Source organism: Chinchilla lanigera, unplaced genomic scaffold (assembly GCF_000276665.1).
Source record: "Chinchilla lanigera isolate Chin_1 unplaced genomic scaffold, ChiLan1.0 scaffold00012, whole genome shotgun sequence".
Classification (NCBI taxonomy): domain Eukaryota; kingdom Metazoa; phylum Chordata; class Mammalia; order Rodentia; family Chinchillidae; genus Chinchilla; species Chinchilla lanigera.
Genome location: NW_004955413.1, coordinates 14561680 through 14586771, shown reverse-complemented (window position 1 = coordinate 14586771; position 25092 = coordinate 14561680). Strand labels below are relative to the sequence as shown.

General features: G+C 35.4%; 1 protein-coding gene across 3 annotated transcripts in view; it reads right to left on the bottom strand.

Moving 5' to 3' along the window:
- Positions 1-25092, bottom strand: part of Pik3c2g (phosphatidylinositol-4-phosphate 3-kinase, catalytic subunit type 2 gamma) — a 309948-nt gene that overhangs the window by 177552 nt on the left and 107304 nt on the right. For all 3 annotated transcript variants that reach the window (XM_005379037.2, XM_005379038.2, XM_005379039.2), the window contains 3 exons: positions 24546-24660; positions 16710-16840; positions 10695-10883 (listed from right to left, as the gene is read on the bottom strand). In XM_005379037.2, coding sequence (XP_005379094.1) covers positions 10695-10883; positions 16710-16840; positions 24546-24660 — 435 coding nt within the window. The remainder of the gene's footprint in view (positions 1-10694; positions 10884-16709; positions 16841-24545; positions 24661-25092) is intronic.

Here is a 25092-nt window from a genome sequence, read left to right as displayed (position 1 = left end):
TATATTTTCAAAAACTGAGGGAATATTTAGGGACAAGTGATATTGTTTTACATTTTCACACATCTCTTCGCTGTCTGGCTCAATAGAAAAGACTAAAGTTTCTTACCTGTTTCTACATTAAATCTGTCGCAATAGTAGGAGTCACGTAACCTTGGAAAACTCTACACTCAGAAGCAAATGAGTGTGACAAAGGCAAAGGACACCCTGTGGAAACATTTTGGGCTTGGTGACATCACCATAGACATTTTGGGAACTCCAGACCTCACTGTGAGAGCATGAGATATACAACCCCGATTTGTACGTGTCCCTGCCTGGGGGTGGGGGCGGGGATAGCCAAGAAATTCACACCAGAGGTCTGTTTCTAAGATAGCAGAGCATTAACCTATGTCTCCCCTGAGTACGAACTGGTTTGGAAGTCATCTGACCAACGAGATTTGCAAATTGCCTTTTATTTTCTCTCTTCCCAAACCTTTACAGTTCTTCTCTCAGACAGCCAGAGGAACACCACAAAGAGTCAGGCAAACTACGACAGGGCCAGGGGTGTCACGAAATGAAATTTCAACAGAAAAATATGTGTTTCAACTTCTTCCAGCTGACTTATTATTTTTTGCCATTTCTGTTCTTTTCTTATTCTCTGCCTGTACCATTGTTTTTTCTCTTTTGTTCTTCTTTTTCTAGTTTTAAAATTATATAGGAACAATATCTTATTCAAAGAACTTTTGAAGTGATAGGTGAAAGCTTAATGTGATATAACAAATATCGACCTTTAAAAAAAGCAACCTGGAGTAAACTGAAAAGCAATGAAACCTGAGATCAAATTTAAGCATAATAGAAATGTCAGCCTTCAGAATGCACGGCACAAATTCATGCAGAATGCCACAAGGCTATTCACAGTTAAAAGCCTCAGTGTCAGGTTAGAATTAGAAAACCATTAGGCCTGCAGAACTGCTTCTCCAATAAGTTTTGAGTCTGATGACACACAGAATCAGTTAGAATAAAAATATCAATATGAATATCAGTGCTATGTGTCTAGTACTGAAAAATATCAGATCTGACAGAAGAAATTCTTTTCAAGAAAAATGATGAAAAAAAGTGTTCTTCAGGGTTATTGTGATTTCTACCGAATAACTGGTGTTCTCCCAAGGATTTTTACATGATTATAGAATATTTGAACCCAAGGAAACTTGGAAACCTAGTCCAGGCTTGCTATTATGTAGATGAAGAAATCAGAAAATTTAAGCAATTTTCATAAGGATATTTGTGGTACTGAAATGAGAATCCAAATTATTCAGGAGACTAAACCCTTTTGATATTTTGACTAGACTTTACCATGTCATTTATATAAAATCACAAGACTAGCTTGAGTGTGTTATTTATGTATTGCATTCTAAATTGATCAATAGAGACATATAGTAAACTGTGTGACATGTTTAATTAGACTGGGACATTTCTGCAGTCATGGACCAAAAGGATTAATAATCCCAGACTCAAACAGACATAAAATTTATACATAATTTCCTGGTGGATTATTTATAGACTATCATATAGAAATTTGGAATTACCCATATAGTAATGGTATTACTGAATCAAAATGGTTACTTATGATGAGAGAGTAGGCTTTCTGTTTGTTTGGTTTGAGACAAGGTCTCATTATGTAGTCCAGGCTGGCCTCAAACTCAGCAGTTCACCTGCCTCAGCCTTCTGAGTGCTGAGATTACAGGTATGCACCACCATGTTTGGCTCCAAAGAATAGTTCTTGATTTTATTCCTTTTTTATGATTACATTTTGATTCTACTTATAGCCAAGCTTAAAAAGTCACTGACATAAAGCAAGTTTTGTACTGAAATCACCATATAGATTCTGTGTTTAGATGCATTAAACATGAAATGCAAAAGTAGTATGACAGCCTAAAAAAGACTAAAGATTTTGAGTCTAAATATCAAAGCTGCTCTTTTCCTCCCTTATGGTTTCTTTCTAAGCACATTCATGTATATCCTTGATGTAATTTCTATCCTTCTGTGGATTATTTCCACATTGAAATCTCTGGCTTAGATCTTTGAGTTTCTAGGACTATACACTCACCCATTTCAATGGCTTAATTCACCTTAAGTTCAACAGTTCCAACCCGAAAAATGAGATTCTTCTTATAAAATGTGTCATCTAATGTGCTCTGTCTTGGTGAATGTTGGTAATATCACCTACTTATATAAGATGAAAGTAGATGTAACCCTTGATACCTCTCTTCTCCACTGCCACAGCCCTCTACACAATCCTTCATTGTTATTCCTAAATGTTTCCTCATTGTGTTCCTTTTATCACCTTTCTCTGCTTTCCTGCTCTTCCCTGACACCTGGACCACTCCCATAACTTCCTAACTGGACATCCCTAATCTACTTTAGCTTCTCCTACCAAATCTACGCATCAGTCAGAAACAAATGGGATCTTTACAAGATAAAATACTGTTGAACATATTTTCTCACAATCATTTGTGCCTTCCCATTGTCAATGGAATAAGTGCCAAGTGGTCCAAACCGGCCCTATTGAGAAGTTCATATCACAGTTGTCCAATCCCCTCTTGACATGGCATTTTGTTGTATATAACACACTCCTGCCTCAACTGCAGGCATCGCACTCTCTTCTAGTGTCGTAAGTACAATTGTCCTTGTACCTGGTCACATTTAGTTAGCCTCACCCAGAAAATTCTTCTCTTACTCTTCCTTTTGTGTTACTTCATTCTCGCTCCTGCTTTGTATCTGAGCTCAAACAGTTTCCCTCAGGGCAGATTTTCCCTATGTTGAAGAAAAGATTTGTTTCCTTTGTTGTATGTGTAGTCTTAGAACTGTGAGACATTCATTCAGAAATGTCATAACAATTGTTGTTTTACATGTATAGTTTTGTAATGGCCCTTATATTCCTCAAGTAGATTGCACCTCTACAAAGATAGACTATTTCTTTTTGCTAAATATGCTAGTTTCAGGGCCCAATGTAGTGCCAACAGGTGTAGGATGTCAATATGCATATATCAATAAGTGGATAAATAAGATGTGCTTCAATTTCTTCATCTGTACAGTGGGAATCAGTAAAATGGGGGAAATTATGGAAGCTGGTAATAATTTTAGAGAAGTTGTTCTGTACATCAAATTATATAACATGGTAAGCTGCTTTATAAATTTTGTCAACAAATGTGAAGTATTTTATGATACTGTTTTATAAGTTTCATAAGAAAAATCACTTTAAGTTATTGACACAATATAAATGTTGTATTTCCCATGATGTTATTGATGTTTGTAATTTGACAATGTGAGCATTTGAAAACTCTAAACTCTCTTAAAAATAAAATTATAGAGAGGATATTGATGATAAGGATATTGGTAGCCTTTATTGAATGTTTTCCTAAGTACTTCACCTTATACAGATGCTACTCTTAAAAAATATATTGCTATTGCTCCCCATTTTATAGGTAAAGAAGCCTGTCGAAGTCATGCATGTAGTGTGTGGCAGAGCAGAACTTTCTAATTTACATGTTTCTTTGTCATTTATGAAATTTAAAAACTTAAGAGATGCCTTCAAAAAACCTAACAGATGCCTTCAAAAGTACATAAAGATGAGACACAGTCCACTTCCCTCATTCTCAGCTCACCACCATTATTTTTCCTTGATGGAGAATATAGTTGCACCTCAGTTCATGAGCACTTTGACTTGCAAACAATTGGATTCACAAAAGGAAGCATTTGGCAAAATTTTGTGTTTGTTTGTGAGCTCTGCATTGGGTGATGAACATGACAATGGCCATCTTTTATAGGTAGAACAAATGTAGCTGTGAACCAAGGTTCCGCTGTAGTGACATTTTCACATTTTTCTCTTGCATATTTTTCCTTCCCTATACCTGAGAGAAAGAAGTGAGTACAATTTCCACTTTTGTTCCAATCTCTTGGCTTTTGATTCCGTTTCTTTTTGCCACTTTACCTGTCCGATCTGTTTTCTTTATTTTCCCTTTATGTATCCATCCCCTCAATTCATAAACATGCCTGAAGTGTTTTGATTTAAATGGGCATATAAACTCCAAACCTTAAAAACCTTTTTCTAATGTCCACTAATCTGAACAGTCTTCTTGCCTTTATCACCAGTGTATTCCAAGAGACATAATTCATTTCTCTCTCTCCTCTCCTCAGAATCTTGAAGTATGGGCTTCAGCTTCATTCTTAAAATATAATTAAGCAATTTCACCTCAAGGCGTATAGCCAAAGAAATTGAAGTTGGAATGTCAAAGAGACATCTGTACTGTAATGCAAATTTCAGCATCATTCACAGTTTCTAGGATATAGAAGCAAGTAAGGTGTCCATTTAAAAATGGATAAATAAAATATAGTATATATACACATAATGGAATACTACAGAGTCTCAAAAAAGAAGAGCCTGCCTTTTTTGAGAACATAGATGAACCTAGAGGATACTTAATAAGTGAAATAAGCCAGGTTCAGAAAGAAAATAGTGTATGATATCACATATCTGTGGACTCTAAAACAATATGGATTCCGTAGACCCAGAGAGTAGAAAGGTGGTTTTCAGAGGTTAGTAGGGGGAGGGATGGAAAAAAGGAAGAGATGATTGAAGGGTACAAATTTCAGTTGGGCTGCAAATGTAAGTTAAGTGATTTATTACACTGCATGGTAACTACAGTGAGTAGTAATACTGTACTGTATATTTCAAAACTGCAAAAAGGAATACATTTAAAAAATTCTCATCATAAAAATGTTAAGTTGGAGATTTTATTGAGTATTGTTTAATCTTAATGCAATGTCTGCATGTGTGAAAAGATCATATTGTGCTCCACAGATGTATATAGTTATTATTTGTCAGTAAAAATAAATTTTAAAATCCCCTGGCATCAGCAAACATCAATAACCACTCTACTTCCAAATCCATTCGCATGTTTTTAGATCTAAGATAAGTTTATGCTTCTCTAAAACCTTAGAAAACCTTTTTCATGAACACTAACTAAACTATCACCCTTTTTCTGAGTATTCTCCACCATCTTGGTCATTTTTTTTTTTTTTCATGTTTTCTTTCTTGGCTTTTTTACTTTGTACTGCCCTTAAAATTCTGCTGCTCTCCCAGGTTCTATCTTGGGCCTCTTTCAATATTTCTTCTGTTTTCACACAATACCTGTTTGATATCTTCTACTTTTGTGGCTTCATTTACTCATTGAAAGACAACAATTCCCGAGTTTTCAAGGTCTGGTATCTCTCCTAAGCTTCAGATCTGTGTATGCAGCTGACTGCTGCGCATTCTCTCCCAGAAATCCCCTTCTGAGATTTTTTTAAAAATGTAACACATCCAAAATAGAACTCCTCAACTTTTACTCCTGTGATTTTCTCCCCTTTAAAACCCTTGCCTTGGATTATAATGTAATTTTCTATCATTAACCCAAATCAGGAAGTTGAAATTTTTCCCTATCTCTTCTCTTTGTTATTTTCTTTGAAATAACTTTCAAATCTGCTCTGTGGATCCCTGCTACTACTTAGCCCAAACCATGACCATATTTCAAATAGATTATTCCAACACCTGACATCTAGCTAATATCCTTGCTCTCACCTTCTTTTCAAAATCCATCCTTCACATTGATGCCAGAACTATCCTTGTATATATAAATATGTTTATATGACTCCCATTCTTAACAGAATTCCTTGGGCTGCTATAGAAAGTCTATATTTCTTACCTGGCTCAAGAAAATAGAAACTATCTAAATGACACCATTCTTTTCACTATAGTATCCTAGGAAAATTCTATTGTGTTAAATTTATTTACTGTTGTCTGAATCTCCATAGCAGTCCACATGCTAGCCTTACTTCAGGAAATTCCTGTGAATATTTCAAATCAGAATTAAATTTCTTTGTAAAGATTTTCTTGCTTTGTCTGAAAGCATTTACTTCTCTCTTCGAGGGGTACATATAGCTTTGACTACCTACACCTGCACAGAGTACATTGTGTAGTGAACTCTAGCTTGAGTCTTTCTCTAAATTGTGTGTTTTATAGAGACAGTCACACTTGCTTATTCTTGTCTCTTTGATTCAGTTCTCACCAATTTTCCTGCACACACAGTGTTGCTTAATAAACAAATAGAAAATATACGTCATCATCCATCACTTAATTATCTGACTGCAGAAGTTTTCAACTGTCTCATTACTGCGTATGCCATTTATCCTATTTGCAATGCTAGTCAAGAATGACTTAGGTCTAAACTAAACTTTACAATAAATGATACAGTGGTTTGGTGCAAATATTTTGTGAAAGAGTTTGCCAGAGAAATTGACTTTGGAAACTATGGCACTGCTTGTGAAGTATTGCTTTTCTTCCTGCAAAACAATAATTTTACATCATGTGGGATCGAGTTCTGGTGCCTTGTCAAATTTTTTATTTAAGCTCCTCTTGTAACTCTGATGCCAACTCAGAGTTGCTATTTTTAAATGAATTCTTTCCTTGAACTCACTTTTAATTCCTTGGGTAATTTCTGCTTGCTGTTAGCAGTTCAATAGTTGTGCCCGTGCATCAGGGTTCAGGAAAATAGCAACCATCTGCCAACAACCACAAACCCTAGCCACGGGTCTCTGTTATTGTGACAGCTCCACCTTCTCTAATGGAAGGATCAGTACCCAGCGAGCACTCTGCTGGCATTCAGTAGTGGAAATAGTAAGACTCCATCACCCCTTCCAGGTAAATTAAATTTCATCATGTCTCTGGGCTTAAAAAATAAAAACCTAAAAGGAGCTGGTGACTCTTCAAACAAGATTAAATAAACAGACATATTAAAAATTCCCTAAGCTCAAAATGGAGCACACTGGTTCTCAAGAGGTTAAACCATTTAACAAACAGCCTATTCAGAGGAGGAAAAATATAGAACTCTGAGGAACTCTGACAACTCATTTAACAAGCGCATACTGTTTGTTCTCAGAAAAGTCAGCTTTTGAATTTAGAGGAGTTGAAAGGTTCATTTCTGGAAACAGCTTGTCCTCAAGTTTTTTAATAGTTCAGTTAAACTAGAAGTGGGAGTCATAGGATGAGTACAGTGGAAATGCTCCAACCTTTTCAGTGACCTTAATTGGTACATGATAAAGAACTTTGCAGTGTGCCAATAAATCAAGACCTAACTTAGTTTTCCAAATGAAGTGTAACAGTCTTCTACTTTGAAACAAGTTCTTATAATCTCTATCTATTAAAATCTGATTATTCAGGAAAAAAGAAATTACAGAGTAAAGTAGAAACATCTGAACACTGTAAGATGGCTAAACAGTGTTATTTACAATTTTAAAAGCAATTTAAGGACAGTCAATATATTAAAAATGTAAACAGAGGTTTTATACAGGAAGGTTGTAAAGCGTAGTGGCTAAGATCACAAGCTCTGTTCTCCTGAAAGCCTGGACTTAATTCTTACCTCAGTTTACTAGGTCACAGGGAACAATATATCCTATGTAAACTTAGTTTCCTCATATACAAAATCAGAATAATAGTAGTATATGCCTTCCAGTGTTATTATGGACACTAACATGACATACTCAGGGACACTAAATAAAATTTGGTCTGTACACTTAAACATTAGAAGAGTCAACTAGATTTTCAGAATCTGTTTACAGAGAGAAGTAGAACTATACTTTGTTATTAATCATTAGACTATCAAAGTTTGTCCAGTTAATCTTTTCATTTGCGTCTACACAAAGTAATATTATCTTTTTAATAAAGACTTTTGCAGGAAATATTCCTCTCTTTACAAAAACTTGAACACTTTTAAATGTGTTTAAATAATATATAGAATGATGTGTATCTTAATAAAACAAAAGCCCCTTTAGAAACTTGTCCCATTAGCAAATTTAGCTTGCAAGATTGTACAGATATTGAGTTTATCTTCAAGGTTATGTTCTTACAAATTTTAAACAGCTTTATTGACATACAATTCAAATACTATACAGTTTGCCCCTGTTTAAAGCACAATCCAATGTTTTTTGAAAACACATTCCCAGCTTTGTGTAATAATAGCCAGGAAAAGAAACCTCATACCCAATAGTAGTCATTTCTCATTTCCCTCCACCCTGCCCCAGTCCTCAGTTATTACTGGTGTGCTTTTTGTCTCTATAGATTTGCCAATGTTTACATTTCATATAAATGGAACTGTATACAATATGTGGTCCTTGTAATTGGATTCTTCTACTTAGCATAGCAGGTTATTTTTTCTTGGTACCAGAAATTAAACTCAGGACCTTACACTTGCCAGGCAGGTGCTTGTGCTGCTGAGCTACATCCCTGGCCCTAGCAAATCATTTTAAAAATCCATCCATGTTGTACCATATACAATATCTGTATTTATTCCTTTTATTATCAAATAATATTGTATTGTACAGAGGGACCACATCTGATTTATCCACTTACCAGTTGAGGGATATTTGGGTTGTTTCTATTTTTGTCTATTAAAATGATACTGCTATGAATATTTATGTATGAGTTTTTTAACTGAAATGTTTTAATTACCTTAAGTATATACTTAAGAGTGCAATTATTGGCTCATATGTTGCCTCTGTTTTTAACATTTAAGGAATTGTTGTACTCTTTTCTAATGTGACCACACATCATTTTTTCCTCTTCAGAGATAGTGAAGTTTCTGAGTTTTCCACAGTCTCAGCAAAACTTTTTATCTTTGTCTTCTTCGAGTTTAGCCAAGCCCGTGTAGTAGGAAGCAGTATCTTCCTACCATTTGTATTCCCTAATGGTTAATTATATTGAGCATCTTTGGTATGCCTTTTGGATATTTGTATATTTTCTTAGAGACAATCCTTTATCCATTATAAATCAGGTTATCTGTCATCTCTTTGCTCAGTTTTCAGAGTCTCTGCACAATCTGAGCACAATTCCTTTATTGGATATATGTTTTGGTTGTATTTTCTCTTACTCTATCAGTTGTTATTGTTGCATTTTGAATCAATCCTTTATTTGTTAATCACTTCAGGAATGACAAAATCATACTTGTACTCATATTCTGTCTTACTTCAACAGAAATAACTACAATTTGGCAAATAATTTTGGCTATTTTTTATATCTTAACCAGAAAAAGACATTAGGACAAAGGTGAAAATGAGAACTTGGCTTTTCCAAAATAATCATTTAACATTAATATGATAGACTTTGAATGAACCCAAAGAAATGAATCAGTTATCTGATTCTTTTACCATATCATTATTTCCTTTGTTTATTCAACTGATGGAAATAGTGCAACATAAAATGTATATTGAATAATAAATGAGGCACAAATAATCGCAACACGTTTTAGGAGTGTTTGATTAGCTACTGAGAGATTACTAAGTTCCCTATTTTATTAAGGCCTTCAGACACAGAAACAGTAGGGCCATCTGTCTTGTCTTGAGTAGCACGCAGTCTAATGTGAGTGGAAATATGCTCTTGTTTACATGTTGCATATGAACATATTTAATAAGATGCAGTTCACAAAGTAATAGAGCAGTGTACTAGGCAGAAGAGACCAATTAAGAGAAATATGTGTGTGTGTTTGTGTGTATTCCCCTCTATATAAAAGAAGTGCAAGCATTAATGCAAGAAGCCATAAGACTAATAACATCTTCAATGTGAGAGTCACAAATGATAATGTGTGAATTCTGAGCTGGATGAGTGAGGAGGACCTAGAAACTGCTAGGAGTAACAGGAAAACCAAACAACACACCCTTTCTCTCTCTTTCCCACCCGAGCAGTTTTAGGAAGAACACACATTTGTGAAAAAGCTTAATAAGTTAATTTGAAAGTGTTATCTGGTGTGGTGGCGCACACCTGGAGGGTCACTGAGAGTTCGAGACCAGCCTCAGTTACAATTTGAACTCAAGGCTAGCCTGAATTGCATGAGGCCCCATCTCAAAAAAGCCAAAAAAAAAAAACAAGAGCAAAAACAAAAACAAAAACCAAAAAACCCAAGAAAGTCCTTTGTGTCACCCCTTTCCTCACCTTTCTCCTTCCCTCAGGGTCCTGAGAGCAGATTCAAAGTAGAGGTAGGTGTCTATGTCTTGCCTGGCTCTGAGAGTGTGGGCTTTCAGGACATCAGTGAGTTGATGCCCTAAGGGCAGACTTTGGTACTACTTCTGGACTTTGAATACAAAGGGTTCCTACATTTGTCCACAAGTGCTCTCCATAACAGGAAGACATCCTTATCCCCTCCTCCCCATATCCTGTGTACTTTATTCTGTGAGGAGATCTAGAGAACATTCAAGGAGTAGATTTTTTCTTTTACTCTCCTCATTGTTTTATTAGCTCTACAACTACTATGAGCAAGGCATTTTGCAAACTTTGCATATTTAAATAGTAGAAGGCACGATTCCATTTTTTTAAATTTTGAGAGGGAGAAGGGTAGGGAATATTATTTCCCCCTATTTAATGTTTTGCTGTTAATTCATTAAGAGCCAAGAGACTATTGAAAAAAAATTGTGACCACTAATTCTACTTCAGATTTAGTGTAAAGACACAATTGTAGCTTATATTTGCTTGAAATTTGTATTCATAGCTTATAGTTATCTAACTTTAATATACATAGCTATTGAAATCAGGAACAAACAGAATGGTTGTTGAATTAATTATAGGGTCCTCTGTTTTTTCACTTCCAACAAGTTCTTAGCCAGTAATATCATGTTCAATATGCGGTTCATACCTGGAAGACAAAAGCCCAAGTGCTTCCAAAGGGTGAGAAAATGTCCAGTTCCTCAAGATGGTGTGCATTTCTGAAATGGTCCCTTCATCCCATCCAGGGGCGCTTCCCAGGACCAGAGGGAGGGAACAGTTTTCACTATTGCAGAAGAAACGATAAAACCACAAGTATCTTCTCTTTTCCTCAGAGAGTCTGAAAAACCAGATTGGAAACAAATTTCCTGGATTTTGTTGCACTAAAAAAGTGTCATTGTAAATGTGAGGGACAAAACCTTACACTAGTTCTTTAAATTCTCTTTAATCTATTTCAGAAAACCAGTCCTTTATCTTCTTGGAATAGTTTGATAGGTTATTCCACCAACTTATTTACCAATAACTCTATTCTGTCATAAAAAATTCTGTAAAGATAATTCACATTTATTTCCTCCCTTTTACCCTTGCCACTTTTTTCAGTATGTCATTTTAGTTGGCAAAATTTCTGACTCCCATTTTATGTTTATCTGAGTGTTGCAACATGTTCTGTTTACAACAGAAGCAATCACCCGTTCATTCTCTTCCTTCTTTTACAAATTAACTTAGACCCAAGTGGGACTGTAAGGAAACAGCATATATTAGAGATGAGATTCCTTCACCTCAGAGCAAGCTGCATCAAAGTTCAGAAAAAAATGTTGCTGTTAACTCCAAAAACAAAGATCACAATTCATCCCTGAATTCTGGCTTTACATTTTCAGAGTCCACTGGCAGTTTGGAGTGAAAATACCAACGATGCCATTTTCTTAAATGCTCAAGCATTTCCCCCTGGACAGAGGCCCGAGTCAGAGATCTCCATCGAGGACAAGGGCCACTGGTTTATCTTGTTTTGCTCATGCTCCAGCAGCGTTCAGAGCCACAGTTCATTTGGAGGACAGCGTCTCATGTGACCACGGCAGCCTTTCAGCCTTGCTTCCTCCAAATCACAGTCTAGCTCAGTTTACATCAGCCAGGACTCACAAGACGACTCATGAGAAATAGCCAATGACTTTAAATGCTAATTTTCTCTAAAGTTTCTTTGACATCATCTTCACCTGTAAATTTTGGAGTACAGTAAGTTATGTGTAGGTCCCTTTCATAAATGTTGTTTTAATCTTTCCCACTGGAAGGCCAGCAGGGGAAAAATCAATAGTAAAATTCCTAAAACTTGAGTTTTTCTGATTAAGTTCTTTTGTACACTGTAATATTGAGCAGTGCTTTTTTTTTCTTTTTACATCTGCTACGGAAGCATAATTTACATAAAAAATGCAGATTCAGTTCAATAAATTGGGACAAATGCATAAGCAAGGTAACAGTCTCCTTAGTGTAAGAAACTAGAGGAGTAAATAAGATTCAAAAGTTACACTAGATATTGCAAAAGGGAAAGAAATTGCTCCAAAGAAATGAAAAACTGAGTTGGGGAAAAGAAGAAAAGAAGAAAGGGGAGAAAAAAAAAATATATGTATATATATATATACACACACACACACAATAGCTAAAATAATTGTACTATAATTTCTATTAGTTTATTGAAAGAAGCAGTTAGTTGATACTGTTTGATCAATCTTACATGCCTATATCTGGTAATCTGAGCAACTGCTTTGAAGATAACAATGTGCAATCTAATAACCATTGTTAATTTCCTATCATATTGTTTTCAAATTCTGTATTTTTTTCTCTTTAAAATAAAAAACAAAAAAGATACCAACCACAGTCCTATCAAGATATAAAAACATTTTTTCATGCCACTGGAGGCAGTGATATGGTTCCTTCCACTCCTGAGTAATGACTTCTCTTTTAGAACTCTGAAAGGGAACCATAGACTACACACACTTTTATTTATGGTTTCTTTCTTTCAGTATAATGTTTTGAAATGATCCATATCATTGAGTGCATGAAGTTCATTCTTTTTAATTAGTGAGTATTGCTTTGTATGCATACATCACAATTTATTCATTCTTCTAATTTGATAGGCATTGAGATGTTTCCCTTTTGGGGATGTGAATAGAAGTGCTATGGTTATTTGTGTACAAGTTGTTTATGGACTTTTTTTTTTCAGTTCTTCCAAGATAAACTGAGGGGAATGACTGATCTATAGGTAAAGCAAGAATTTGTCTTTGGAAGAAATGGTGAAATTGTTTTCCAGGTGGTGGTAAAATTTTACATTTTTACCTGCATGATATACTAGCTCCAGTTGTATCACATTCCTGATTTTGCCTGTCTTTTCAACAGTATCCATTCTAACGGGTGCATAGTGCTCTGTCTTTGTGGTTGTGATTATTGCTGACCTATGTCTAGGTAATTTTTCATGTGCCATTTCTTTATATCTTTTCTTTTGAAGTGTCTGCTTGTCTTTTGCCCATCTTTTTGTTGAATCTATTTACATGAGTTTTTACATACTCTATTTTTTTTTTTTTTTTTTTTTTTTTAATCTGGTACCGGGAATCAAACTCACGACCTCGCCCTTGCCAGGCAGGCACTGTGCCGCTGAGCTAAATCCTCAGCCCCTTCACATACTCTAGATACAAAAATTTTGTCATATAAATGTTTTGCCCATATTTTCTCAGAATGTTCCCTGCCTGCTTATTTCTTAATGGTGCCTTTTGGTTTTAAATTTTAATTAGTTCAGTTTATACATTTTTTAATAGTTCCTGCTTTCTCTTTTTTCTTTGAGAAAACTTTGCCTACCCTAACATCCACTCTCTTAAGTTTTCTTCTGAAAGCTCTATAGTTCTAGATTTTAAATCTAAGGCAACATAATCCATCCTAATTTAATTTGTGTATGTAATATGGGGTATACCTACATTTCTCTAATCTTTTTAAATTTGAATCTCATAAATATATCTACTTGCTGAAAAAAATGTTTTCATTTATAGCTTTCACAACTTTGTAAAAAAAAAAAAAACACATTGAATACACAAGTAGGACCCTGGGGTTTCTATTTTACACTGTATCTGATCCCATTGATCTGTCCTCTGTCCTTAATCCTGTACTGCTTTTTTCTTCACTGCTACCGATTTATAATATCTGAAATAAGACATGCAAACTCCATTTTTTCTTATTTTCATGATTGCTTGACTATATCTATCTGTTATTTATAAAATCAAATTTATAGACTTTGTCCATCTCTATTTTCTGCATCAGTTTCTCTATATGTATAGTATATCTCCACACCCATATATCACATTGATATTCTCTCGGGTCATGGCCAATGTATTATTATTTGGAGAGTTCTTTTTTTTTTTTTTTGTACTTCAATATGGAAAGTTGTCCTGCCTTCAAGTTCACATTCCTTCTTTTGTCTACAGTGTGCAATCTATGAAGTTCACACATCTAGTGACTTAACTTTTTTCTCTTCATGAAACTCCCATTTATTTCTAAAATCTTCATATTTCACTTACATATAGCTTCTAAAATTCATAAATATCTTTGTAATGTCTATATAAAAATCATTGTCTGATAATTTTAAATACTTGTGTCTCTTTCTGTTTATTTAAGAATTCTATTTATTATATTGTGGAAGGCTATATTTTCCAGATTCTTCCCTCTGCTTTCTTATTGATAGTATGCTAGAGATATCCTAATAAATTTTCCAATTAACAAGTGTACATTATACATTTGAAGTGCTATATTGTTGAGAGCTAGCATTCTGCTATCTTTTGGGTTTTGAGTGATCCTTTGGCAGCTTGTTTTTATGACTTATTAGGTTGGAGTTTAGTCTGGAGCTAGAGTTCACTTACTTCTAATATGTAAGTGTCTGGTTTCTGTACTGAATATCTGAGATGCTTAGTGAGCTTTTCTTGTTGTTGTGGGATTTGTCTGTGTCCTAACATTGTTCAACTTCTGTCTACACTCATTTCCTATTTTTCTACAGGCCTAAAAGAAGTCCATCTGCACACAAGCAGCTTGGTACTCAGCTACATGTTAAAGGGGGCTTGATACACATTCTGTAGCTGCTAATCCGCCTACCTTACTTCCACTCATCATCCCCTGAAGAGGCCAGCTGTCTCATCATCACTGAACTCTGACCTTGAATTTTCCTTTAAACTTCAGCAAGACTACATACTCTTTCCTGATGCTATGCATACAGGCCAAAAACCACTTTAATCATCAGGTTTATCTCAAATCCTGCCTGCTCAATTCCTGAAGACAATTGTTTCACATGTATGTTGGTTGTGTCATAGTTCTTTAAGTGAGTGGGGTTTGTTTGGTGCTGGGTACTCTTTGTGTTGAAGTGAAAACATTAATCTTTATGAAAACAAATTTTTTATATGTTTCATCTAAGGTCTTCCATATATTTGGAACCACTTTTTGGTTGATTGGAGAATAATTACTTTTTTAATTTTTAATTTTTTAAAATATTGCAAGTACATTTTTATTGTATTTCTCGAAGTTGGAATTTCCTGAGTCTGATTATATTTGATCAACTGGAAAGAAGGAATAATTAAGTCACTAACTATGTGATAAAATGTTAGTTGGCTGAAGCCACTAAACTGACTGTTATCTGGAAACTCGAGTTAGCCTAATTGTAACACAAGTTTTACCACACTGAAGGCTGCTCTCCATCTGTTTTCACAGTTCAGAATGAAATTGTACTGTACTGAATACGAATAATGATGATTAAGTGGGTGCGACAGAAGAAATGTTGTTTATTTATACTATTAACATAAATAGAACTTGAAGTACAAAACAAGCAGAACTCACTGAGGTTCATTTTAAAAAGCACTCAAGGCAGTTACTGCTATTATTACTTATTTTGTTTGACCTTTTTATTTGAAGATATTTAAAACTTCAAAGCATTGGATTTTTATTTTAAAATTCTCTCATTGCAGCTATGTTGTAATGATCTCTTGTACGTGATACACCAAATTGAAGGTTTTATATTTCTGAATAAGAATTAGGAAAAATGCACCTAGTTAAGATGATCATAGTCTAATATAACAATGAATTGTTAATAATTGTGTCATGAAGACTATGAGATTTTTCTATCACCTCAGCCTATAAGGTAACCTCTCATACCAGACACCATGAAAGGACACTTCAGGTCCTATGACATTTATTTTACACATATTATTTGTCACACACCATATATAACATTGATAATATAGTGATAAAATATGTTCTTTGCTGTCCTACAGTAGCTCTTGTGAATTTATGAAAGAACCAAGAAATATTCACATCAATGACCCAGATGACAATAACTTTGTATTAAGAGTCATACCATAAAAAGGTAACATGACAGAGAGTAAAAAGAGAAAGTCTCCACTAGCATGGTCAATGAAGATTTCCCTGAGAGATGATATTTCAGTGAAAACTTAAAGGATGAGGTTACTTAGATGTAAAGAATTTAGGAAAAAGTATCTCAGATAAAGCAAACACCACCTAAAACGATCTTCAGATGGGAGTGGGACTCTATGTGTCTATTTGGTGTATGTGAAGGAAATTGATGTCACTGGGTGGAAGTGAATGAGAAAATCACATGAGTTGAAATGAGAAAGCAGGGCAGGAATAAGATTTGATTTTATTTAGCAAACTATTTTTTGACAAAATCTAAATATACTCCTTGCTTACTAATTTAGTGCTATTAAAACATTACTGTATTTAACCCTGTTCTTTTAAAAATCTGCCCTGATAATTAGATTTCTTTTTTCCCTGTTTCCTGAAGCAACTTCCTGCCTATTTGAAGGATGGTTGAGAATTGGTTTTTCTTTGCAATGCGCAGAAATGTCCCTAATCACTCATGCTTTCGTGTTTTGGACGGAATGATTTTCAATCCATTCACTTTTCCTTCACCTAATGTTGTTGAATACCACAGGGAAAAGACGCTGTATAAGCATAGAGAACTACTTATTTGATTTCTAAACGTTAATTGATAAGCTAGCTGTGACTTTAGGAAATGAGAGAAGTCACACTCCGAGGAAGGTTTGTTCTCGGTACCGATGAGTGCTTCAAGTATGACTGATGGCATCATGAAAAGCAGGCAAAATCCATTCGTAGAACCGTCACTTACAATAAAGGAGTCTGCTTCTGTGAAAGTCTGGCAATATGTTTTAAATACTCTTTTGGTGGTTCTTCAAGATGAGTTCTATTCTCTTCAGAATCAGGTTTCATGTACTCCCATCCAGGAGCTGGAAAATCAATCTGAAATAAAGAAATGATTTTCCACGTATTGCAGGTGCTTCCAAGTGCATTGTTAACTCAGTAATCTCTACTGCAGACCTGTGAAACTAAAGAATAATTCATGGTTTTTCTGTGCTATATAGTGCTTTGCAATAATTTTTAAAAGAATAATTAAAATTTGGATTCATTATTTAAATGTATATGGCATTTGTCCAATTTTTATACATAGATTAATCATCTGCAATAACTCCTGAGAGGACGTAAAAGAGAATAGTGATGTATGAACTTTTAATAAAGCTAAATATGTTATACTTTTATTTAAAGCTGAGATTATATTCTTTCTATGTATCCATATTAAAATGTCTTTCTATTGTGAAAGGAAGAAATTTGAAGGCAGCAATTATCCCTTTCATACAATCACTTAGGGTAATAAAGAGTTACTGTACGTTACTCTCAGACTACAACTCTGGGAACATTTTTAGACACAGAGTGAACTCTTCTCCAGCAGTAACCTATTCTGCAAGTACATTATGTAATCAAACAGAGCATTTCTGTTTTGGCTTTCTATTCAGATCTATAAATTGAGCTAGAATCCAGGCCTCCTTTTTTTCCTGACTCAATTAAACCATATTTCAGTGATAATCTGATTCTAGTAAATAAAGCAACAGTTTCAAACTATGTAAATTTAATGGATGTTTCAGTACTCCGTATATTTTCTGAAGAATATATATTTTTTCATTTTGATACTAGCTAATCTTCAGAATTTATTTTTCTCTGCTGAACTACATTTGTTTGGAATCTTGGAGAAAACTGAAGAACATAATAGACTATATATATGCGTTACATTTTGAAACGCATTTTAATGAATTTAAGTTCTTATTAGAAAAATTTAGTAACTTCATTCTATAACCACTAATATTTTTGAAATTATTCTGTTATAATTTTCATCATGTATTAATTATTACTGCAATCTGATGAAAAACAAGTAATAAATAAGCTAAATCAAAGCAGTAAATTTTGTCTCCTTCTGGATTAATCTTGAAGGATTCACTCTGGTGCCCTAGATGGAAGCTCATACTGTACCAGCTGGTTATATGCTACTCTTTTGGGTAAATATTGTTATACACATGAAAAGAATACTTTTAAAATATTTAATGAATTAAGACAATTTCATGGCAGTCCCAAATAAATGGTAGGGTGGACAAAAAACAGAGAGATAGTGAGTGAGAATATAAAAGTATCTCTGTGCACAAATCTATAATATATTCTTATATAGTTTACTTAGGCAAGCAGGTTTATTTTTAACATATAAGTGAACTTTATATCAAGTTACATTTTCATGGAGTGTGGACATGTATAGTTACTGATTCTAGAGCCACTGATTAAAAATATTGGAATTTCTCCAGTTGCCTTTTCTTTTAACTTTCTTTTTATTAGTGTGTTTGTAATACATAATGTTTATATTGCTTGTGGGGATTCTCCTAACTTTTTACAAAAGACAAGTTCCCCTAAACTATGTATCAATGTATTTACTGTACAGTACTTTTGAGTATCCTGAATTATGGAAGATATAGTGCAGTATTATCTACTAACCTCAGATAACTTATTGATGAGAACAACACACAAAGTAACAAATAAAATTGAGGCTAATAAATATGCAGTACTCTAAAACTATGTTTGAAACCAGTAGTGACCAACACATGGATGTCTTTCTCCTTTATGCTCCTGCCTGCAAAGCCTAGGTTTAGTCCCAAATTTTTCCTTAATGAAAAAGCAGAAGAGAGCTCTTCAAACATCTACACTACCTGTGCCATGATACCTATTTGTCACACTCCAGCTTCAAGCCTTGAAGGTACACTCCTGATTTTAAAAACAGCAGTAATGAGAAGATTATAAGGTCTTTCCTCCAGGGAAAAGAGTATATTAAGACCCGGTCATTCTCTGTTCTTAGTCCCATTTTCTATATATTGGATATTGTCTTCCAGTGTTGCATTTACTCATCGTGCTTTGCTTCCTCTCTTTTATGCACCTGTCCATCATGGTTTCTACTGCAGCTTCATGATTCGGCACGCTGGAAGGGCTCTTGTGAATGTCCGCAGTGCCCAGGCCCACAACCAATTAATTGCACCTGGGCCCATCTGGGGGCTCATAATTCTTAGCTTACTCAAAAAGCTTCCACCAGCACTGTAAATGTGGTTTGGGCATCACAAGGCACATGCATGTGAAACCATAATCTTTAGAGCAGCTCCAAGGAAGAAATACCGCCAATGTGAGTGAGATTTTGTGTCAATCACAGTGAAGGGGCTGTAGAAGAGGATGGATAAAATATTATTGGATATTATGTCAACACCAAGGAAGGAAACAACTTTGTATGGGGTTAAAAAAAAAAAAAAGGAGGGAGTAGGGAAGAGATTCCATTCCTCGACAAGGGTCTGTGTATTGCAAAGAAAGAATATAATTCACAGTTAGAAAAGGGGTGAGGAGTGGACAATAAAGGGGTGAGAGAAGGCATATTTTAGACAAAGAAAGATATTTATTTTGCACATAAGCTAAAAGCAAAGTAGTGCATGTCAAACACTACAACATTTTCAGAGTTGGTAGAGCTTGAAATGTCAAACAGAGAAAGGCACGAGAAGAGACGGAAGAGAGCTTTGCCTTAGAGCATGGCCTTGATTCTCTAGGCAGCGCCCAGTCATTGAAGAGTGTCAGTAGGAAAGCGACAAGTTCAGATTTAAGTTTTAGAAGGATCACACTGTGACAAAAGGATTGAAGACTGAAAAAGTAAAGCTAAGCAGAACTGTTGTAAAGAGTAGGGATCCGTTGAACTAGGGCAAAAGGGTGAGGAACTGAGAGGACAGACTTAAAAAAAATATAGAAGATAAATTGGCAGGATGTAGCATGCACTACACAAGGGGGAGGGAAAGAAGAGGAAGCCAGGAAAGCAGGTAGGTGTATGTGGAACATGAAAAGACAAAAGTAATTCAGAGTGTGGATAAAATTTTGGAGAAGTTGGGCTCAGTTTGGGATGTGTTATGTTTGAAGCTGCCAATGGAAGATCCAGGTAGGAGGGGCTGGGGATTTAGCTCAGTAGCACAGCTCCTGTCTGGCAAGCACAAGGTCATGAGTTCGATTCCCAGTACCAGAAAATAAAAAAATGAAAAAGAAAAAAAGAAGATCCAGGTAGAAATTTTAGTAAATATGTATATTCTTATTCATATTCTCTCTCTCTCTGTGCAGGAATCTAAGTTATAGCCATAAACTCACAAGGGTACTTGAGTAGATACCATGAAGAAAGCCTTAGAAATGAACACTACCATTAATTCTATTGCTAAACATACTCAAGTGACTTGAAAACATCTGTCCACACAAAACTGTGTACACAAATGTGCATGACAGTCAATTTGTTAATAAACATAGAGCAGAACCAACCCAAATATATATCTGTTAATGAATGGGTAAATCCAAGGTGGTATATCCATGCAATGTAATATTATTCAAAAATAAAAAGGAATAAATATCACGCTATAATATGGATCAACTTTGAAAATATTGCATTAAATGAAAAGAGCCCGTTACAAAATATTACATTTAAATGAAATGTCAAGAATAAGGAAATCCAGAGAGACAAAAGAAGATTAGTAGATGGGAAGGATTTGGTTGGGGAGGATGGGGGACTAGGAGGTGACAGATAAAAAGTATAGGATTTCTTTGAGTTTATGAATCTGTTCTAAAATTGACTGTGGTGACAGGTGCACTTACCTGTGAAAATACTAAAACTACTTCATTACACATGCTAAATGGGAGAACTGTATGAGATATGTTCTATTACTCTACTACTCATAAATACATAGGAGTAAATATGTACATGGCAATCAAAAAATTTGTTTAAAAAGATGAAAAAGCTAACTACATTGATTTAATTATTGTACATTACATAGATGATATCACACCATACCACTTAAATAAGTATATTTGAAATAAAAAATAATTATTAATTATAATGTTTAATTACAAAGTCAAAATAAGTAAAGATTATATTTCAATGAGGTCACTTGAGAATAGCAGTAGGCCACAGGTTGGTCCCTTGAGAAAGGTTTGCCTTGAGGTCTAGCTCCTGGAAAGGAGAGAGGGAAAGAAGAACCAGAGAGAGGAGAGAGAGGAGGACCACAGGAGATAGAACATCAAAGTCAGAGGAGGACATCGCTCAGCAACAGGGTAGAGATAGTATCAAACAGAGCAGAGAGGGCTGGTATGGACAAGACTGAAAACCACCACTGGGTTCATATGTGGGAGTTTGGTTACTTGACAATATTATGTGGAGTGAAAATAACACAGAATATGGCAAATTCAGATAGAAATGGGGAAATCAAAAAACAGAGAAACATTAAATAAGGACAACATTACTACACATGCAACATCTCTGCTTTTAGCTCTTAAAAATGGCAAGAGTTATCCCATTGGGTTGGATTCAGGCAGAAGCAGGAAGTTGAGGGACACCCAAGCTAAAGAAGTCAAGCAATAATCTCCTTATTTGTCTCCATTTATGAACTAGGATCTATTTTACCCGGTCCACTCCTTCTGGTCAGCACATCAGAGGACCTAATAAAAATCACTGACTTGAAGGAAACACATTTTGTGATGTATCGCAACCTTTGTCATATTGGTTTCACTATGCCCTGTCAGGAACCACCCATCTAGTAAACAAAACTACAGACCTGACAGAAGTTGGATAGATACAGTGTAATTCTCTCTGTGTACAGAGGAAAGAATAGGTTATTTGTTCAAGGTCATAACTAGTTTTGTTGAAGAGCTAAAAGTAGAATCCAGATTTCCCACCTCCCAGCCTGATGCCTTTCCCTGAGTACACATAGCCATTCCCTAACATAAACATTGGTGGGAGAATGTGCTTCTAATTATCTCACATAATCTTTAGGTTGAAATATTGTGTTCTATATTTAATTCACTATACTTGTTACTAAACATTTGGATTTTACTGTCTGAATAGCTATTGAAGCAGGATTTAAAATAAAAAGACAAGTGTTCCAAACTTTCCCCTCCCTACAGCTGTTGTTCTTTTCTCTAATACAGATAAAAGCAGTAACTCTTGTCCCTGTAAGTAAAAATTTATTACCTCCTGTTCCCATAACATCCTGTTCTTCTTGAAGAGGGCCACCAAGGCACAAAACTGTCAGTGTGATAACCTGCCTTTGTTCTCCTTCTGCCCACATACAAGTTCCACACCAAAGACCCCCTTGACCAAATGTAGAAAAACTGGAGCCTTTCCTTTGTCTGACACTCAGTCATTTTGGATTCACAAAAATCCACTGGGCTGGTGTGAACCTAAAATCCCAGAATAAAATCCTCTTTTTCCCCAATGGTCTCTCTAGCCTCTTAAATTCTCCAACACTATAATAACTATTTTTAGTTTGTGTATTTCATAACACAATAATAGGATCATAACAAGAGTTAATACATTGCACATTGTCATCTTCAAAGTAGTTTGGCCCTATGATCTTTAGCTGAGTTCACTAAGTTGTTTTCCTAAAAACTGTCCATATATGCGGTTTTCTTGTGTTCCAGAACAATTTCTACAGTATTTCTAGAACATATGACTATGACCTATTCCCCAAATAATCTCCAAATCTAGTAGATATCTTATTCCTTAATGTTTTCCACCTTTCACCACTGTTCCTCATGTAATTTCTCTTTTATCTTAGCTCACTTATCATATTCTGAAACTAAAATTTCCTTTATTAGCTTTTGTTTTTGTACTGTGCAAGTCTTTTCTGACTGGATCATCTTCAATTCCTAAACTTGTCAGTGAGAATTTACTCAATTTGTTCAGAGCATTCAAAAGGTATCCTCTAACAGTTCTTCCTTGGACTTTATAAAGTTTTTCCCTTTCAGAAACATTCCTGTTTTTTTTCACTGCGTTAGTGCCCGTACACTAAACAATAGTTACAGGGTCTGTCACACTGCAGTAGGGTGACTTTGGAAAGTCTGTCTCTCTAGCTAGATTTTGCATTCCTTGGATTACTGGTTTGGCATTTCATTTTCACTCATTGTTGTAAAGGTGTTTATCAAAATTTTTGGTGCATAGTAATCATATGTGAAATATGTATTCATTGTGACTGACTAGAACCATAGTATTTTGCTATTTGTCATTAGTTCTGAATATGTTTATCTGGTTTATGGTGAATCTTTCATCTTTGTTGTAACCTTCTGTCTGACTACAAAGATACATCTACTAATATCTATGTGTTGAGTATTTGTGATGCACCAGGCTCTAAACTAAAAAATTTCTTTCTTAATGTGTCCATGATTAGAATGGATCTTTAGGTAGTCTGGTAAGGCTGTCCTCTGTCACACCACAAAGCCATATTTTTTATAGTGTTATATTTTCCTTTTCATTTTCAGGATCTTCCTGTGCATTATTCTAAACTCTATCCCTCATGCCTTTTGCTCTAATCCTATGTATTTAAGCTTTATTATTTTAATCTAGAGTAATGATCCTTACATGAGGGCAATTTCATCCAGCAAGATCATTGAGCAATATCTGGAGACATTTTTAATTGTCAGAACTGGGGAGGGGCTGCTGGCATCTGGTGAGTAGAATCTAGTGATACTGGTAACCATTCCACAATGACTGGGAGCAGGATAGTCACAACAAAGAATTGTCCAGGCCAAAATGATGTTTCAGGAATATATTGTGGCTGAGATCTACAATGTCCTCCCAAAATCTCATGCGTTTGGAAGGTGGATGGATCATGCTATACTCACCAGTGGATTCCTCCTCTGGGGAGTACAGTAGCTGACTGTGCTCTTCAGATATAAGGCCTGCTTGGATGTGGGTCACTAGGAGTGTGACCTGTAAGAGTATATTCTTCTCATTCTTGGCCCCTTCCTTCTCTCTCTCTCTCTCTCTCTCTCTCTCTCTCTCTCTCTGCTTCCTGGATTCCACAGATGGAACAGCTTTTCTCCACCAAGCCATTCTACCATGCTCTTTCTGCTTGGAAGCCAGCTGACCATGGACTGAAAGGGTGAGCCACAGTCAACCCAACTCCCTTAAATTGTGGGTGTTGGGTGTTTTGTGCCAGACCAGACACGGGAAAGTGACTAAGGCACTCACCAATATAATGGTCTAAACTCGTGAAAAATGAAGAGCTCTGAGCAGAAAGAACCAAAGTCTGGACTCAACGACTACCTTTTATTCAGATCCCAAGTCACAGAGTGCAGAGAGGGTTAAGAAAAAAATAAAAGTACACTACACGGATTTTGCTTGCAACTTTCCCCCATTACTCAGTGAATTGGTAGTCATCAAGGAAATGTATAATAGAAGGGATTTTAAAGAAACATGACACAATACAGAGACAGGTGTGAGTAAGGTAACAAGTTAATAACATACACCAATGACTGTTTCTAGACAATGGAAAAAAATTAATGCCCGTAATGAGCATATTAATGACAACACTCCATTGCTGTCCTCCATAACCTTGCTTGATGGAGTAAGGGCTTGAAATTGCTATTAGACAAGCAGGGGAAAAGGTGCTTTGAGTGTTCTGAATGCAAAATAAAAGCATTTGTTTCAGGAATCCCAGTGGGCTAGAGAAAAAGAAGACTATTAAAATGTGTGATCTTGGAAGAAATTGTTCCTGTAATTGACCAAGAACTTACTTATCAACCAACAGTTGCAGTATGTCCTTTAATCTTATAGCTTGGCACTTACCTGCAGGGTCACTGGGGTTGGCTGACTTCCATCCCACACTCCTGGAGCTATCATTTCTAGGGGAGGCTCATTCTGTAATGTCATGCTGAATAGCATAGACCCGAGAATGGATTTCCTGCAAAGGACCACACATACAGACAGGAGTAACTCCATGAGGGAAGCTGTTAGTATCTGTACATGCTTCCTTTTGGAATGTAAACATAATCATCTATTTTGGTGGCTTAACTCAGTAGCAAGAAAAGAAATAAGATATTCCATCAGCCCAAACACTGAATAACAGTTCATTTCTAATATACCACATCATAATCCAATGCCACTTGCACATATACCTAAATTTATTTTTCATATGAGAAAAATTTTTCCACAGTGGTTTCTAACAGGCAGCATTTATTTGTAATTGCTTACAGTAGTGGTGATAAGGGGGAAAGGAGAGCCTCAAATTTATATTTTTGGAAGTATGGTTACTTTAAATCAATAAAGATGTTAACTCTTCAGAGCATTTTTTGGTTCCATGGAGTGGCTAAATTCCCTGGGCATTTTGAATTGT